General features: G+C 41.7%; 1 protein-coding gene across 3 annotated transcripts in view; it reads right to left on the bottom strand.

Moving 5' to 3' along the window:
* Nucleotides 1-19,024, bottom strand: part of adamts18 (ADAM metallopeptidase with thrombospondin type 1 motif, 18) — a 202,534-nt gene that overhangs the window by 32,049 nt on the left and 151,461 nt on the right. For all 3 annotated transcript variants that reach the window (XM_051955808.1, XM_051955807.1, XM_051955809.1), the window contains one exon: nt 9,280-9,484. In XM_051955808.1, the coding sequence (XP_051811768.1) occupies nt 9,280-9,484 (205 nt within the window). The remainder of the gene's footprint in view (nt 1-9,279; nt 9,485-19,024) is intronic.

The following is a 19,024-nucleotide window of genomic DNA, read 5'->3' as shown; positions in this document are numbered from 1 at the left end:
GGAGAGAGTGGGCAGACTATCTGGAAATGAATGATTCTCCAAACTCATCTCCATCTTTACTCTGGGAAGCAAGGAAAGCAGTAATTAGAGGTAAAATTATATCATATTCATCTTATAAAAAGAAACAAGATCAAAAATTATAAAATGATCTGGAAGATAAAATTAAACAACTAACTGATGAATATACAACAAACCCAAATAATCAAATATGGACTGAATTACAAAATACAAAAACACAGCTAGATGATATGTTATCCAAAAGGACCGAGTTCATAATACAACAATTGAGATACAACAACTTTGAGCATAATAACAAATTAGGTAAATTTCTTGCAAACCAACTCCAACGCAATCGGGAAAGATCTGTCATAACGGCCATAAAAGGGACAACTGGTGAGTATACGCAATCACCAGAAGAAATTAATCATATTTTTTACACTTATTATTGGAACCTATATTCAGAAAGTAACAAACCCAACCCTGAGCATTTTGAGGCATTTCTCAGTAGTTTAAATATGCCTCAGTTATCTACTGAACATAAAAACATTCTATATGCTCCATTGTCTATAAATGAGCTGTCCAGTGCTCTCGACAGTATGCCTAATGGTAAGGCACCAGGGGCCTCATTTATAAAACATTGCGTAGGATTCATACTAAAGTTTGCGTACGCCTATAATACAAAAAGGGCGTATGCCCTTCACCCGATTTATAAAACTGTGCGTAAGCACAGCTGCATGCAATTTCTTGATAAATCAGACACCAGCTGGAAGATTGCACAGGTGGATTTACCTCACATTCCGCCCACAACACACCCACATTTTACCATGAATGGTCAATGCACAGTAACTCATGAATGTATCTGTATATAAATAAGCTGCTGATCCACGGCATTTCACGCAGCGCCGGCTGGCAGTCTTTTCACTGCTGTGCGTCAGGATGAATGAATAATGTGTTGACCCAGGCCACCCTGCCACTAAATTTGCTATGATCATGTCCGATGTACAAATAATTTGTAAACTGATTGAATGTACATTTTTTCGGTTCACATAGACAAATTCATTTTCACTCGAGGGTTGTGGTGTGAAGCATGTGTGCCTGCGTGCCTGTACAGGGCTGATTAATGGTTGGACGCTCATCCCATTCGGCCGCATATGGATAAATAAACAAAATTCTTTACTTTTTTTTGCCTTTTTACTGTGATAGTTGCAGTGAAGAGTGACAGGAAATGGGGAGAAGAGTACGGGGAAGACATGCATAAAAGTGCCGCGGGCAGGAATCGAAGCCGGGCCACTGCGTCGGAGACCACCCCTGCAAAGGGGTCTTCTGCTTTCCCCGATGAGCCATACGGGCGCCGGGTGATCAATAAACAAAATTATTTAATAAAGATCACCGCACAGGCCCCAGATGTGGACCGGCCCTTCGGTCAAACGATCGAATGAAATAACGCTCAATCCGCCCCTGTTAATATATGAACATAGTTCTGCAAATACAGTCGTCGGCCGAAAGACGCACTATATGACCATCTACAACAATGAGGGTTTATGATTATCCGGCTCTACAAGTCTAATATGTGATAACAATAAAGGTTTGAGATCAGTCTGGTTTCAATTCACCACTTCACCCTCCGGCACTGCTGTTCCCTCTGTCTCCAAAATGTGCTTAAGCAAGCATCAAAGTTGGCGCACCGGTGCGCACATTCTCACGCCAAGTTTGTTTTAGAAATCACAACGAACACAGCGTACGCCACTTTCTACGCAAAGTTTGTGATTTACGCCCTGTTTTGTGCGTAAGCAAGCATCAAGAATCAAGGTTGGCGAACCGGTGCGCACATTCTCACGCCAAGTTTGTTTTTATAAATCACAACCTTTGCGTAGAAAGTGACGTACGCCACTTTCAAGCCCTGTTTTGTGCATACACAAGCTTTATAAATGAGGCCCCAGGGCCGGACGGTTTCCCGGCTGAATTTCTGAAGCATTTCTGGTCGATGCTTGCTCCATTGTTTTTTAGATTAGTAACAGAAATTGAAACCAATGGTCACATACGGCCTCACATGAACACAGCAGCAATTAAACTTTTATTAAAGCCAGATAAAGAACCCACCCTTCCGTCAAGCTATCGCCCGATATCACTAATTGACACCGACATCAAAATTATTGCAAAGGCCTTGGCATCTCGACTAGAGACAGTAATTTCGACAATTATTCATAATGATCAAACTGGCTTTACTAAAGGTCAACATTCTACCAACAACGTTTAGAAGGCTCTTAAATTTGATTAACATGTCACAACAGCAGTGCAAAAAGGCAGTTATTATATCGTTGGATGCAGAAAAAGCCTTTGACAAAGTTAACTGGTCCTTCTTCTTTGCTGCTCAAAATAAACTTGGCTTTGGAGAGTCATTTATTCACTGGGTATCAGCACTATATGATTCTCCCAAAGCTACTGTCACTACTAATGGAATCACCTCAAAGACCTTCACCTTACAGAGAGGCACCAGACAGGGCTGTCCACTCTCTCCTCTATTATTTGCAATATTCATTGAGCCGTTGGCAACAGCTGTGCGCCAGGATGTCAGGATCCAAGGAATCCGCTCTGGGGCAACAGAATACAAAATGAATTTATACGCAGATGATATATTACTTCATTTAGAAGAACCCGCTACCTCATTAAGGGTAGTATTTAACCCTTTACGCTTCAGTGCGTCGTAGGTGTATCGCCGGCGGTACACCTACAAATTTGCATAGGAATTTCAAGAATGTCCGACGGCTGCAAACACGATTATACAAACACTATACGCCGATGGAAAGCTTAGATTCTCATGAATCCGCCAGTATAAACCACTTTCAGATGTGATTACCACAGCGGGTGAGAAAAACACATTTGTCTGACAAAAACAAATATTCATCCATCCGTTCTCTATACACGGCTTCAATGCACACAGCGCGACTCACATTTCCGGGTTCATTATTACACACAGAAAAAAAGATTCCACAAAAAACGGCCATAATCCAACCTTTTACATCCAGACAACACAAGCCAGTAAACTATTTTGTCCAAAACATGTCCTGAAGTCGGTATAAAATCCACGAATCGGTCGTTTTCAAGGAAATGCACCTCGCGATGTGCGTCCAATATTCCCTGTATTTTTCGTAATTTTTTTATTTAAAAATAGAATATTAGCGATTTTTTGTACTGAAAACGGCTGGAATTGACTGAAGCTTAAAGGGTTAACTTAATAACTAAATTTTCACATTTATCAGATTATTCCATAAATTGGACAAAATCAACATTACTTCCGATCACAGAAAATTCATGGAATCCTGCAGACCAGGACCCTCATTACTCTTTCCCTTCAGGCAATTTAGAATACTTAGACATAAAAATTTCACCTAAATTATCTGAATTAACTCACCTAAATTTTGCCCCACTACTGGATAATACAGCGCTGGAAATCCCTATATCTCTTCTGGGACGAATAGCTACTATTAAAATGAAAATCCTACCAAAAATAAATTATTTCTTTTCAGTGATTCCATTCAAACCAACATCCAACTGGTTCCAGTCGCTGGACTCAGCTATCACAAAATTCTACTGGAATAATAAAAAAGCAAAAATCAGGCTATCTACTCTTCAGAGAAGTAAATCCAAAGGAGGTCTAGAGGCACCAAATTTTATGCATTATTATTTAGCTAACCAGTTACATCTTATTCGATGGACACAACCTAACAGAGATGCCAACTGTTGGTTAGAATTAGAACAGAAGGACTGCAACAGCATCAGACTTTCAGACATACCCTTTATTACAACATCCATCAAACGACACAACTGTTTTAAAAACCCAATGATTTCCTCCACCTTGACCGCTTGGTGGAAGGCATTAGAAATTACAAACTCCAAATTGGAGCGCTGTGAGTTCTCTCCCATTTGGCACAACCCTGACTTTCAGGTTAACAATCAGCCGCTTCATTTAGTTGTTTGGGAGTAGAATGGAATTACATATCTTCACTACCTCTTTTCAGATAATACGTTCATGTCATATACAAACTTGCTTCAAAAATACAAAATAAAAAATGGGAATTTTTTACATTATCTACAAGTTAAAAATATTATTAAGGAAAGAATCCCAACACTTCAAGGCACGCTCCAGCCGCCTGCATTAGCTAAAGCTATCACAAAGCTTTCTCTGACAACAACTAAAACCCTCTCTAAAATATATAAGCTACTCTCAAGCACTGATACAATATATTTACCCATCTCTAAATGGGAGTCAGACCTATCTATATCACCGGAACCAGACTTCTGGACTCAAATTTGTGATGATGCATTTAAAATGACAAAACACACAAACTTACAACTCATTCAATACAAAATCCTCCATAGAACACATATCACTCAATACATGATGAAGAAAATGGGACTCTCCGACTCCGACATCTGTCTCCAGTGCTCCCAGAACACTGCTGATACTTATTTTCATGCTCTATGGCTGTGCACCCCCGTTAAAAATTTCTAGACTAGAGAACTTCCGGGTCACTAACAGAGATGGCGGCGTGAGAAGCCTCTGGCGACAAATCGATTTTAATTATCCCCGTAAGCCGAACTAAGTTGAGAATTTACAGTGACGGAGTTGCTATTGTGAAGGGGGAACGAAATGTCATCCAAGTCTAAGGTAAAGAAGGCGATTCAAGCAGCCAAAAGAAACCTCGAGGAAGAAGAACGGGCTAGCTTTCTCTTAGCTAGCCAAGATGACGCAGATAATATGGATGTTCAAAGCGAGGACAAGCTGGCACTGATTTTAAAAGAAATCAAGGATTTTCGCGGAGAAAGCAACAAGCAATTTGCTGAACTTAAGCAAGAAATAGTAAAGACAAATTCAAGGCTTGTGGTCACTGCTGAATCCCAAACCACGGTTCTAGAGACCCCATATTTGATCATATGCCCTGCTCACGTAAAACTAGGGCAAGTGCTGGCAAGTCTATTTATAGACATACGCACAATAACATATCGCAAGCCATGCTAATGTATTTTTTCACCAATATATTATAATTTAAGAAAACAGTACTCAAGAGTGCATTGGGTGTTTCCACAGAATTGTTTAAGCTTATACAGTGTTCTAGTGAAAAATGTAACCCTTTTATATAGATTTTATAGCCAATAATAGTTAAATATCCATGATTTAGGACCAGTTCATGAAGTTCAGACAGTTTTTATCACACTTTTATGACATGTTTTGGTGTTGTTGTTTTTTTACTGTAAGCCTTACACCATAAAAAAAACAACACCAAACTATATATATATGTATATCTATACATACATATATATGTTTTTCTATAGAGGTGGGTTTTTCTTAATTTTTTAAAATTTATTATACATTATTTTGCAGCAACTGTCTGCTCAGTACTTCTATGGGAAGAGGAGGCCTTCTGTGCCACAGACTGTTGTTGTGCCAGCCCACCCAGCTATCAGTGAGGATGAGGACTCTGACAGCGGAGACAATGACATTGAAGACCCTGACTTCATACCACCCAGCCATGACCTGGACACCCCAGACCTGAGTGACAGGGGTCCCTCTGGGAAGCGGAGGTGCGTGCGGCCTACGGTGGAGGTGCTTGAGGATGAGGACGACGATGAAGACGACCTTTATGACCACAACAACAACAGGTATGAAGACGGTGACCAGCCAGCACCACAGGCCAAGAGGCCCACCCGAGAGAAAAAGTCCACAGCCAGACTGACCACCTGGAAAATGGTTGACCTAAATAACCCACCCCTGCCTGAGTGCCAGCACTCTCCCACTGACTTCGTTGGGACTCCATTTGAGTACTTCAGCAGGTACTTCAGCCCCCAAGTCATCGAGCACATAACATACCAGACCAACTTATATGCAACCCAGAAAGACGTTAACACCACTTTCACCACCACTGAAGACGAGATGCTGAATTTTGTGGCTATCCTGATCTACATGGGAATTGCTGAGCTGCTCTCAATTGATGACTACTGGGCAATGGACACCAGGGTCCCTCAAGTTGCAAATCTCATGTCATCTTAGAGGTTCAGGCTGATGAGGAGGCTTGTCCACTTCAACGACAACACTCAGATCCCTGGCACTGTTGACCGATTCTTCAAGATCCGGCCACTGTTCAGCTTCCTGAATACTGTCTTCAGGAAGGAGCCACAAACCCCCAAGCAGTCTGTGGATGAGGTCATGGTTGCCTACAAAGGCAAGACAGCTGGTAACCTGAGGCAGTACATCAAGAACAAGCCAGACAAATGGGGATTCAAACTGTTTGCCAGAGCTGGATGGGGTGGGGGGGGTATGGTGGCTGGGTGGCTGGGTGGGGGGGTGGCCTGGTGGGGGGTGTTGGGGGTGGGTTGTGGGGCGGCGCCATGATGGGGGGGGCGGGGGTTTGGGGGCTGGGGGAGTCAGGTTGTGGGGGGGCGGGCGGGTGGTCGTGGGGGAGGTGGGGCGCCGTGTGGGTCTGCTATGGCCTGTTCTGCTTCGCGGGCCTTCGGGGCTCTGGCTGTGTCGGCAGGGGTTGCTCTGGGTTTCTGGGCTGGCTCTCTGCCCGGTGGCTCCTGCGGGGGGCGCTGTGTGGACCTCCTTGGGTTGGAGGAGACAGTTCCCTCTTTTTGGTGGAGGTTTTCATGCATGCTAGACCCACCACACCGGCATCTACCAAAACTCAATAGAGTTTGTTCCTCCGGTTGCTGAGTCAGTGGAGGTTGCTGGGTTAGTGTCTGTGGATCTCACTCTGCTTTATCTATCCTTCCTGTGGTCTCCTGACGTCTTCATGATTGATCCTGTTTTGATTCTGTTGTATCTGGTGTTTGTGAAGGGTCTTGGATTTGTAACTAGTTTCAAAGGTGTGAATTAAAGAGCACAAATAAATAGAATGCACCTTTTCTCTCAGAACACTGTCTATGCCTCACTTTTCTGTCTGTCCTGTGTTTGTTTTATGTTTCACTTGGGTGTGCACAGCCCTCAATGGCATAATGTAGGAAACAGCTTGAAATAAACATGATAGGTTAATTTGCCATGAGGGCAGGTGATGGTCACAGTCACATGTAAAAAAAAAAATTGCATGAAGCTTAAGTAATGACACCATGGTTGGTTGGTGTCATTTTTGAGCGGATATGTAGACAAAAAAGAAAAGAAAAAAATAGAATGCTTCGATCTTTTCAGGGAGACTGGCCTCGTCCCTGCATGAACGCCAACTGAACTCGGACTGCTGTTACAAAACAGTCCAAACACACAACATGAGTGTCCTAAAGAATGATGGCTGGATAACAGTTGAGGGTCTGGGCTGTGCAGGTCACACCAGCTAATTGTTTGACAACATTTTACAAACTATCAGATCTGCTGCTAGGCTATCAGTATTGTACACAGGAAGCAAAAAAAAAAGGCTCAGTCTAATGTGAGATGCACTGTGGTTAATGAGGAACAGCCAAACCTTTACAGTCATTCTTGATTAATAGCCAGGGCCTATTGCCTTATCAAATGCTGGCTTTACAAGAAAGATATATTCCTGTGTTGCAAATAAATCACCCAAAGGGACACAATTGAAAACCAGACAATAATCATTTGTGAACGCTTTGTGTGTTTGGTTGTAAAATTTAGGTAGAGGTCATTTTGAGTCGGGGAAAAAAGGAAACCATTTGTTTGTGGCAGCTATGAAATTGTAAGAACATGAAGGTTCAAATATTAAAGCTGAATACTCCTGACAAGTGGCTCATTTGTAATTTGAGTATTAAATACAGTAATTTCCTGTCAGTGTCTTTCACATGGCCAAAAGAGGGCAGCAGAGCATTTGTTTTAGCTTGAGTGGAACATTTGAAAGCTTACTGAGGGTATGTGTGTGTGTGCATGCATGTGTGCGTGTGTGTGTTTCCTATTATCTATGATGGGTTTCTGTCATGCAGATGTGTGAACATATCGCTGTTTGAACCTAAGGTTAGTAATGCTCTACATGCCATTCAACCAGTAAATTAATTGTGTCAGAAATCACACATGACCCTGATATTACAAACAAGGATTTTAGAATAGACGGCATGAGACAGAGATAGAGACAGAAGTAGAGTATCATGATACTAACTAAAACACATTTTTGTAAGGGCTGCACAGTGAAACAGTGGCTAGCACTGTAACTTTGAAGCTAAAGGATCCCTGGTTTGCACCTTGGCCTAGGCCTGGGATATTTTTACATGGAATTTGCATATTCTCCCTGTGCATGCATGAGTTTTTTCCAGGTTCTTCCTCCCACAGTCCAAAAACATGCTGAAGTTAATTGGTAACTCTAAATTGTCTGTAGGTGTGAATGTGAGTGTGATTGTTTGTCTCTATGTGTAGCCTTCTGATAGATTGGTAACCTGTCCAGGGTGTCCCCTGCCTTCATTCTAAGCCAGCTGGGATAGACTCCAGCTCCTCCGTGATGCTAATGAGGATTAAGCGGTGTGTAGATAAATGGTAAATGGTTGTATTTATATAGCGCTTTTATCCAAAGCGCTTTACATGGTACGTCACATTCACCCATTCACACACTGATGGCGGAAGCTGCCATGCAAGGCGCTTGCCATGACCCACCAGGAGCAATTAGGGGTTCTGTCTTGCTCAGGGACACCTCGACATGAGCACGACGGGCCGAGGATCGAACCGGCAGCCTTCCAGTTACAAGACGGCCACTCTACCCACTGAGCCATGCCATTTTTTTTCAATAGAAAAGATAATTTTTTTTCCCCATTGTTGCCAGATGCAGCTCAAAATGAATCCAAAGGAAACATTGGATATGTGTGTTTTCTCTGTATAATTTCAGAGAGTCACCTTAATCCTTAAAGGTCTTGAGATCATATATGATATGAATTGGTGCTATATACACAATTGTTCAAAAGTTTGAGGTCACTTGGAAATGTCCTTATTTTTGATAGAAAAGCAGCTTTTTTTCAATGAAGATAACATTAAATTAATCAGAAATACAGTCTAGACATTGTTATTGTGGTAAATGACCATTCTAGCTGGAACTGCCTGATTTTTAATAGAATATCTACATAGGGGTACAGAGGCTTGTGTTCTAATGGTACATTATGTTCGCTAATTGAGTTGAAAGGCTAATTGATGATTAGAAAACCCCTGTGCAATTATGTTCGCATATGAATATAAGTGAGTTTTCATGGAAGACATGAAATTACCTGGATGACCCCAAACTTTCGAATGGTAGTGTACATTTTTTATTAATTCCAAAAGTCACACTGGTACTGTGGTTTTCGAATGCTATCAGAATCCACCTGTGACCAGGATCCAGTGCTCCAGTCGGGGGGGCAGGCTTGGGTGTGGCACGGTTGTACTTGGGCTGGAGAGATGACGGGACAGAGGGAATCTGCCACCTCCTCTTCTCTCTGGTAGGTCACCTTCCTCAGGCAGCGCAGTATTCTGGTCTGCTGACCTCCTCCACAAGAGCGACTGCAGGACCCCCAGTCTCCTGTCGCCCAACTGTGTAGAGAGAGGCTGGGTTAGGAGGTGTAAGGAAATATAGAGTGTATGCATCAGTCATCAGGGAACAATTATGTCAACGAAAACATGTCCAAACGAAAAGAAACTGGTTAAAATGGTGAATTGTACATGCAGGCTAAACTCAGCCTATGTTATCAGGAAACCTACCACATGGCTCCGAATGAGCACACCAAACCACAAGTTCAAACTCTAATCTGCTGCACTTATTTTGGGCCCAAAAAATCTACCTCATTAAACCACCTATTACTGGTTAAATGTTTCGTACAGTCATCTACACCACTTGTGGTATGATTTTTGTTACTATACAAATTGACAATTAAGTAAAGAAAAAGAAAAAACACATGCTTAAATATATATATTCTTATTGACCCCCAGTTCTATCCATCCTTATCTGTAGCATTCCTCTCTGAAGCTAAACATGAAAACCACATTGTATATGCAACTCTCCATAGCAGTCTTCCCAGGGCCCCATGGTCACCCACAATACACAACATACAAAATGGCTAAAGATAGATGTGGGCTGTATTCCCTTACTTTTTCCTTCCTCTTTCTTTCTCTCTTGTTTTGTTTTTACATTTTTCTTTCCACCTGTCCTTTCTGCCCTCATCATTTTATCTCTAATCACTTCGCTTTGTGTCTGCTGTTCTTTGCCTTGTCTTTGATATCCTACTCCAGCCAATTACTGTTTCTAAAATAGCTTCTGTCTTGGCACTAAAGCTGGAGGGGGAGATTTCATCAAATGAGTGGTCTGACAACCACAGGCTCAGAAGAGGAAGATGGAGAGATGGGCAGATTGCTCAGTCCAGTTCTTAGATGACATGTTACCACAAAGACCATTCCTCTATGCCGCCGGCCTCCTTCAGGCAAAGAAAAATTGCTTTCATTCTCCTTCAAGTGCCGCAGACAAATGAAGTTGCAGGACTAAACCGCAATTTGGAAATGGAAAAGATGTGAACCATTGGTACCCGCAAGCATCAGTTGGGATTTCTGGCTTGTGGAAGCTTTGCTTTTTTGCTCCCTCTGTTTTGCCTGACTAAAAATAACAATACATCATTGAGGAAAAGTGGCTGAAGAGCCACTATGCTTTACTGTAAACCACCACTGACCTAGCTGTAATTTCTATCTCTAAAACATTTCAACAGCCAACATTTTTTGAGGCAGGAAGAGTGCCATCCTGCAGGGGAGGTTCTGAGAAACTCAACCATGCATTTTCTAATACTTGTACATCTGCAGGCCTTGTACCGCCAATGAACGGACACTTATTCTTATCCCAATGTTGAGCTCAATTGGAGGCCAACAGTTTTCTGGAGCTCTTCTGCATAATGATGTACCATAATGGCCACCTTCGCTTAACGGGTTACTGTACCAGTATTGAACAGGACTCTGAGAAAATTGGTACTATTTTTAAAAGTTGCTTTTTTATATTTGTGTGGTTTATGTACATTTTTGTACTCATCTTTGGAATAACGTATTTTTTGTTCTCTCACAATCTTGCCGCAAGTCTGGTCATTCAGGGATCCCTACAGGTCCTGACATTTACATTCTGTCTTTTAGGTCTTTCTAACGGATATATTAGCATATGTTGCAGTTGCAATCAGTATAGGTTTCTCTGGATGTTAGCATCCTAGCTTTTTCACAGAAGACATATTAACAGGTTAGGAAACCCAGAGTGGAATTTAATAAAAGTAATGATGGCAAAATTCCATGTACTGTAGTGGCTCCATTTTTAACTTCCTGTTATTCCACCTTCCTACTTATTGGCTGTGCCCGAAATGGCATACTAACGTACTACTCATACTAAGTGTGACGTCAAAATAAGTATAAAGTGCGTTCACATTAGATAGTATGAAAAGATTCAGTACGCAAGAAATACCCGGATGTATACTATTTCCGGAAAATTTTTAAGTATGCACGGTGACCGCACCAGTCATACTCAACCGCCCCATAATGCTTTGTGAGCTACCCACCGAAATTGAAGCCTCTGCGGTATCTGTGGCCGGACCGGGGCGATTTTTATTTTATTTTATGTGGTTAAGTAGTCATCCTAATCACCCCACAGATTTGAGAAATAGGCGTTTTCTGACCAACGTTTTAAATTTGTCAGACGCCTCACAACGTGCTACTGAATGCTAGCAGCTAGTTGCAGCAGCTCGCTTTGCATACAGAACAAGTAGCAGCTACCTCCAGTAGCCTGCAGCTACAATTGAAACGATTCGCATAATCTGGCTAATAACTGCATGAGGACTGCCGGCTTGAAATTGCCACATTAATTATGCGACTGTTTGTTAGCGTAAAATCGACCTGAAGCAGGCATTCAGCCAAGATATTTGATAGCCGTACTTCCGGTTTTTGTCGTCGGAGGTTTGAAATGCATTATGGGAAACGTAGTAGTATACTACAGTGTGAATGGTTGGCATTCTAATCATACTTATAGTAAGTAGTATACAGTATATACTCATTGAGTATGTAGTATGTAGTACGTTAGTATGCCATTTCGGACACAGCCAAAGTCAGTAAGGGTGTTACGAGAATCCATACATTAGCATTAAGCTAAGTGCAAAGTGATGATATGGTAAAAAGTCTCACAGGGAATTTTTAATGAAAGGAGGAAACCTTATCTCAACAGCTAATCTTAGGAGATCAAAGACAGATTTTTCGATTTGTCAACAGACTTCAAGGTGAGTGAGTTTCAGTTCACATTAACAAGATGGTGTAAAATGTCCATAGCCTCACATGCTACTTGTGGCTAGTTGCAGGCTTTATGCTAACATTAGCTTCTTTAAGCTAGCAGTCAGCACTAGCTTAACAGGCTACCATTACTAGCATTTCGACTATTAGTCTGTCAAAATTACAATATTAGCCATATAACTGTCAAGTGAAATTTTAGCAAACTTTTGAAATGCAGAACAAGTTTTAAAAAAAAGAAAAAGGCAAATCTGACTTGCTTCCATAGCCTGCTTTGGGAGTGGATGTACTAGGCTGCATAGTGTCATTAGAACAAAAACTGCCAACCACTAAAAGACCTCAACTAACGGCAACTGGTATTGGCTATGTTTCACACTGTCCATAGGCAAAGGCAACAAATTAACAGCAGATCAGTCATATGAACTAAATGCTTATGGCATCGCTGTTACTGACATAATTTACTGTGACAGAATGGCATCACAAAATGTAAAAAGCCATATTGGTAGAACACTTTTCTATTGTAACAGCTGAAAATATAAAATTGGCAGGGATGGCTGGTATAAATGGGCTAACATGGCTAAGCCCTCCCAGGCCAACACAAAAAAGATGAGAAAATTATTTTTCAAATAACTTACAACAGATTGTTTTAAGCAAAGGTAGCAACAGCACCAATCAGTCAAAAGAAAAACATAGAATATCTCTAAATGGGCTTAATTTTTACAGCCCCAGCAGATACAGTCCGCTCTCATTCATTTCGTTCTTGTAAGTGACTTTGACCAATAGCAGCGAGTTAACACAGCGGTGGCTTTCATTCATTTCATTCTTGTAAGTGATTGACAGGTGTCATGTCCCGCCCCCGTAATTTACTGATCATTTGGGCTAACTTCAGGCAGCCCACAGGCCTTTGACACAGCGAGAAAAGGTAAAGCTATGGCGGCTGTTAGCATGAATGAGGTGGATTATTTGCTTTCATGTCCATTTTCCTCAATGTCTTTGGAGGAAAAGCTGGAAGTTAAGAGACTGGGATCACATCGGCCGTTGATGTGAGCTTCTTTTCAAATAAGGTAGGCCCATGTTGACCTGTTAAAGGACTGTGACTAGGCTTGTCACGATACCAGAAATTTAGTAGTCGATACCAATACCACTTAAATTCTACGATACTCGATACCATGGTAGCGGAGGTAGCAGGCACGTTGTACCACTGAAATGACCGTCCGTGTCAAACACCGTGAGCTGTATAGTAGTCCAGATATATATTTTAGATATATTTATATATTAAACGAGGCTTCGAGGCACACAATTTGCCCCGAGGATATTTTGTAATCAAATTATTCGGATTATCCGAGGAATCTTTTCAGCCCTAAACGTCACAAAACTATTATGCGGGACAAACAAGGCTGGACACGCTTGTTATTTTGCAATGCAGCTCATTTACTATGGGCTGGGCTCATCTAATCATTGTAACGTAATTAGATATGAGCAACAATGATAACACGTGAATTCAAATGCACTCACCTTGAATTCTGTGTACAACTGTGTACAACTCTGGTACAACACGGGCCGTTTTGATATCTGCATAAGTATTTTTCGAAATAGAACGACACTGCCAACTCGATGATAGAAACATTATACACCGATGGAAAGCTTAGATTCTCATGAATCCACGGGTAGGCTTGTCACGAGAACCGATACTTCGGTACCAAGTCGGTACTAGATTCAGAAAATGTGACGGTACTGACTTTTCTAGACTACCCAAAGTACCGTAGATACCGAGGAGCCAGATCTGGCCGCTTCTTTAGCATTGTTTTTTGGCTGTAAATGAGCGATTATCTGGCAACCGGGGTCTCCTCCCAGACGGACGTGCCCGGAAAACCTCCAGAGGAAGTCTCCCTGGAGGCATCCGAATCAGATGGCCAAACCACCTCAACTGGCTCTTTTCGATGCGAAGGAGCAGCGGCTCTACTCCAAGCTCCCTCTGGATGTCTGAGCTCCTCACCCTATCTGTAAGGCTGAGTCCAGCCACTCTACGGAGGAAGCTCATTTCGGCCGCTTGTATCCGCGATCTTGTTCTTTCGGTCACTACCCAAAGCTCATGACCATAGGTGAGGGTTGGAACGTAGATGGACTGGTAAATCGAGAGCTTCGCCTTACGGCTCAGCTCCCTCTTCACCACGACGGTTTGGTACAACGCCCGCATTACTGCTGACGCCGCACCAATCCGCCTGTCCATCTCTCGCTCCATTTTCCCATCACTCGTGAACAAGATCCCGAGATACTTAAACTCCTTCGCTGAAGCTGCCCCTCAATTAGTTGGAAAAAAAACGCAAGAAGTCGCGTCTGGAAGTATTTTGGATTCGAGACTGACGAGGACGGATTTGTTATTGATCCTGAAAAACCCGTCTGCAAAAAATGCCGTCACCTCAGCACAGCGAAGGGGAGCAACACGTCCAACTTGGCGAAACATTTAAAAGACAAGCATCCAGACTTGTACACAGAATTCAAAGTGAGTGCATTTGAATTCACGTGTTATCATTGTTGCTCATATCTAATTACATTACAATGATTAGATGAGCCCAGCCCATAGTAAATGAGCTGCATGGCAAAGTAACAAGCGTGTCCAGCCTTGTTTGTCCCGCATAATAGTTTTGTGACATTTAGGGCTGAAAAGATTCCTCGGATAATCCGAATAATTCGATTACAAAATATCCTCGGGGCAAATTGTGTGCCTTGAAGCCTCGTTTAATATATAAATATATCTAAAATACACACGTGGACAAAATTGTTGGTACCTCTCAGTTAAAGAAGGAAAAACCCACAATTCTCACTGAAATCACTTGAAACTCACAAAAGTAACAATAAATAAAAATTTATTGAAAATTAAATAATCAAAATCAGCCATCACTTTTGAATTGTTGATTAACATAATTATTTAAAAAAAACAAACTAATGAAATAGGGCTGGACAAAAATGATGGTACCCATAACTTAATATTTTGTTGCACAGCCTTTTGAGGCAATCACTGCAATTAAACGATTTCTGTATTTGTCAATGAGCGTTCTGCAGCTGTCAACAGGTATTTTGGCCCACTCCTCATGAGCAAACAGCTCCAGTTGTCTCAGGTTTGATGGGTGTCTTCTCCAAATGGCATGTTTCAGCTCCTTCCACATATGTTCAATGGGATTCAGATCTGGGCTCATAGAAGGCCACTTTAGAATAGTCCAACGCTTTTCTCTCAGCCATTCTTGGGTGTTTTTGGCTGTGTGTTTTGGATCGTTGTCCTGTTGGAAGACCCATGACCTGTGACTGAGACCAAGCTTTCTGACACTAGGCAGCACATTTCTCTCCAGAATGCCTTGATAGTCTTCAGATTTCATCGTACCTTGCACACTTTCAAGACACCCTGTGCCAGATGCAGCAAAGCAGCCCCAAAACATTACTGAGCCTCCTCCATGTTTCACCGTAGGGACAGTGTTCTTTTCTTCGTATGCTTGGTTTTTGAATCTATGAACATAGAGTTGATGTGCCTTACCAAAAAGCTCCAGTTTGGTCTCATCTGTCCAAAGGACATTCTCCCAGAAGCTTTGTGGCTTGTCAACATGCATTTTTGCAAATTCCAGTCTCGCTTTTTTATGAGTTTTTTTCAGCAGTGGTGTCCTCCTTGGTCGTCTCCCATGAAGTCCACTTTGGCTCAAACAACGACGAATGGTGCGATCTGACACTGATGTACCTTGGCCTTGGAGTTCACCTTTAATTTCTTTGGAGGTTGCTCTGGGCTCTTTGGATACAATTCGAACGATCCGTCTCTTCAATTTGTCATCAATTTTCCTCTTGCGGCCATGTCCAGGGAGGTTGGCTACTGTCCCGTGGGTCTTGAACTTCTGAATAATATGAGCCACTGTTGTCACAGGAACTTCAAGCTGTTTAGAGATGGTCTTATAGCCTTTACCTTTAAGATGTTTGTCTTTAATTTTTTTTCGGATGTCCTGGGACAATTCTCTCCTTCGCTTTCTGTTGTCCATGTTCAGTGTGGTACACACCTTTTCACCAAACAGCAGGGTAACTACTTGTCTCCCTTTAAATAGGCAGACTGACTGATTATGAGTTTGGAAACACCTGTGATGTCAATTAAATGACACACCTGAGTTAATCATGTCACTCTGGTCAAATAGTTTTCAATCTTTTATAGAGGTACCATCATTTTTGTCCAGGCCTGTTTCATTAGTTTGTTTTTTAAAATAATTATGTTAATCAACAATTCAAAAGTAATGGCTGTTTTTGATTATTTAATTTTCAATAAATTTTTATTTATTGTTACTTTTGTGAGTTTCAAGTGATTTCAGTGAGAATTGTGGGTTTTTCCTTCTTTAACTGAGGGGTACCAACAATTTTGTCCACGTGTGTATATATATGGACTTCTATACTGTTCAGGGTGTTTGACACGGACGGTCATTTCTGTGGCACAACGCGCCTGCTACCTCCGCTGCTGCGCGGCTTGTAAAATCATGAAGGAAGAGAAAAGAGAAGGACAGAAAGGAGAGAGTCCACACAGGGGATTTTTTTATTTTTACCGTGGTATCGAGTATCGTAGAATTTAAGTGGTATTGGTATCGACTACTAAATTTCTGGTATCGTGACAAGCCTATCCGCCGGTATAAACCACTTTCAGATGTGATTACCACAGCGGGTAATATAAACACATTTGTCCGACAAACAACGAATATCCATCCATCCGTTCTCTATACACGGCTTTAACATACACAGCGCGACTCACATTTGGGGGTTCATTATTACACACAGATGAAAATATTCCACAAAAAACGGCCATAATCCAACCTTGGACATCCAGACAAAACAAGCCAGTAAAATATTTTGTCCAAAACATGTCTTGAAGTCGGTATATAATCCACTATTCGGTTGTTTTCGAGGAAATGCACCTCGCGAAGTGCGTCCAATATTCCCTGTATTTCTCGTCATATTTTTATTTACAAATAAAATATTAGTGATTTTTTTGTACTGAAAATGGCTGGAATTGACTGTACCTCATAGGGCTACATGTTTCGCCAAGTTGGACGTGTTGCTCCCCTTCGCTGTGCTGCGGTGACAGCATTTTTTGCGGACGGGTTTTTCAGGATCAATAACAAATCCGTCCTCGTCAGCCTTGAATCCAAAATACTTCCAGACGCGACTTCTGGCGGGGGTTTTTTTCAACTAATTGAGGGGCAGCTGCTGTTGTCGAGCCAGGTGCGTGTGCCTCCGCCATGCTGCATGTAGTTGATCTCTTTGCAGCGTAGTCTGTCATGTGATCAGCACTGTGTGAGGGTTGCCAGTTAATCGCTCATTTACAGCCAAAAAAACAACGCTAAAGAAGCGGCCAGATCTGGCTCCTCGGTACCTACGGTACTTTGGGTAGTCTAGAATAGTCAGTACCGTCACATTTTCTGAATCTTAGTACCGACTTGGTACCGAAGTATCGGTTCTCGTGACAAGCCTAACTGTGACACCTTGTTTTTGCTGAGGTCATGTTGCTGAATGCGTGTTTTGCACTACATGTCGCCAAACAGCTGTAATAAGACAGTTGCAGCAGGCTATCTGTGGGCAGTCATTGCAGTTGGAACATGTTTTGTAGTGGTGTGTGTGTGTGTGTGTGTGTGTGTGTGTGTGTGAGTGTGAGTGTGAGAGAGAGAGAGAGAGAGAGAGAATGAGAGAGTGTTGATGTCGAGCACTAAAAAAGTATAGTGTACCTGTAATTGATGTAACTGTGTGTATCATAGGTGATGTTGCTTTTGCAGCTGTGTTAACCATTTAATCGGTATTATGCATTTGTTAGTCCACCCAACAAATTTCACCACCAGCCGCCACTGAAAATTGGACTTAAGTAAAAGATACAAATAAAATCTGTACAATGGTCCAAAATTTAGGAAAGCCCAAGATCCCCTCAAAGTTATTTGAGAGGAGATCCTTGAAGGTGGTGTTACAGAAGCTGTCATGGCCCCTCCCTCTCCTGCTCTGCTCTGCTCCTTGTCTGATTAAGAGCGGCTGTGCGGGAGCGCAGCTGGTCCTAATCACTAATCAGCCGCAGCTACAGTTTTTTTCAATTGCTAACAAGCAGTGGTCCAAACTGAAGTCACATGTTCAAAACCCTTAACACAGCCTGCATGTCCATCATGTAACTCAGCTAAACAGTAAATCTTGTCCCCAAAACTGTTTTTCACCAACAAAACACTTCATACATATCTCAAAATAAGCTCATATCAACCACAACACTAGCAAATAGTCTCACTTTGGAAACAAATGCTGTCAGTCTTAGGACACTGAACTGCAAAATACTAACAACAGAGAGCATTACATGAAATAAATTGTAATCTTTCAAGTTTGAATGATTTCTTTTTAGATAAATCAGTGTTTTATTATAAAATAAGATCTTTGCACTTTGAGTTTTCTAAATTATTGTGATATATTGCAACAAGAATGAATCAGGAATGCAGCAGGTTACTTCAACAACATTGACGTATTTTCTCTCTGCCTTTGCATTGTACTTTGGGACCTTACAAAAAATAGAAAGTTTACTGTTAACAAAAAAAATGTAGAATCTCAGAATTCAGGGGGCAGAATAGAAATCAAGAGATAAAATTCAAAAACCAACAACACATGTATACTGTAACATTCACAACAAGTCGTCTGCATTTGGCCTCATGTTTCCATCCACGACACATCTGATGTCTTCTCTCGTGATGCACTGTGGGTAGAACTTTTTTGAGTGTCTCCTTTTTATGGTTTCTGATGAGGCCAAACACAGATCACCTGAATTGGTTTTCAGCTGAATTTTTTTAATTT

Source organism: Acanthochromis polyacanthus, chromosome 11 (assembly GCF_021347895.1).
Source record: "Acanthochromis polyacanthus isolate Apoly-LR-REF ecotype Palm Island chromosome 11, KAUST_Apoly_ChrSc, whole genome shotgun sequence".
Classification (NCBI taxonomy): Eukaryota; Metazoa; Chordata; class Actinopteri; family Pomacentridae; genus Acanthochromis; species Acanthochromis polyacanthus.
Note: the sequence above shows the minus strand (reverse complement) of the source record. Positions and strands in the feature narration are given on the sequence as shown.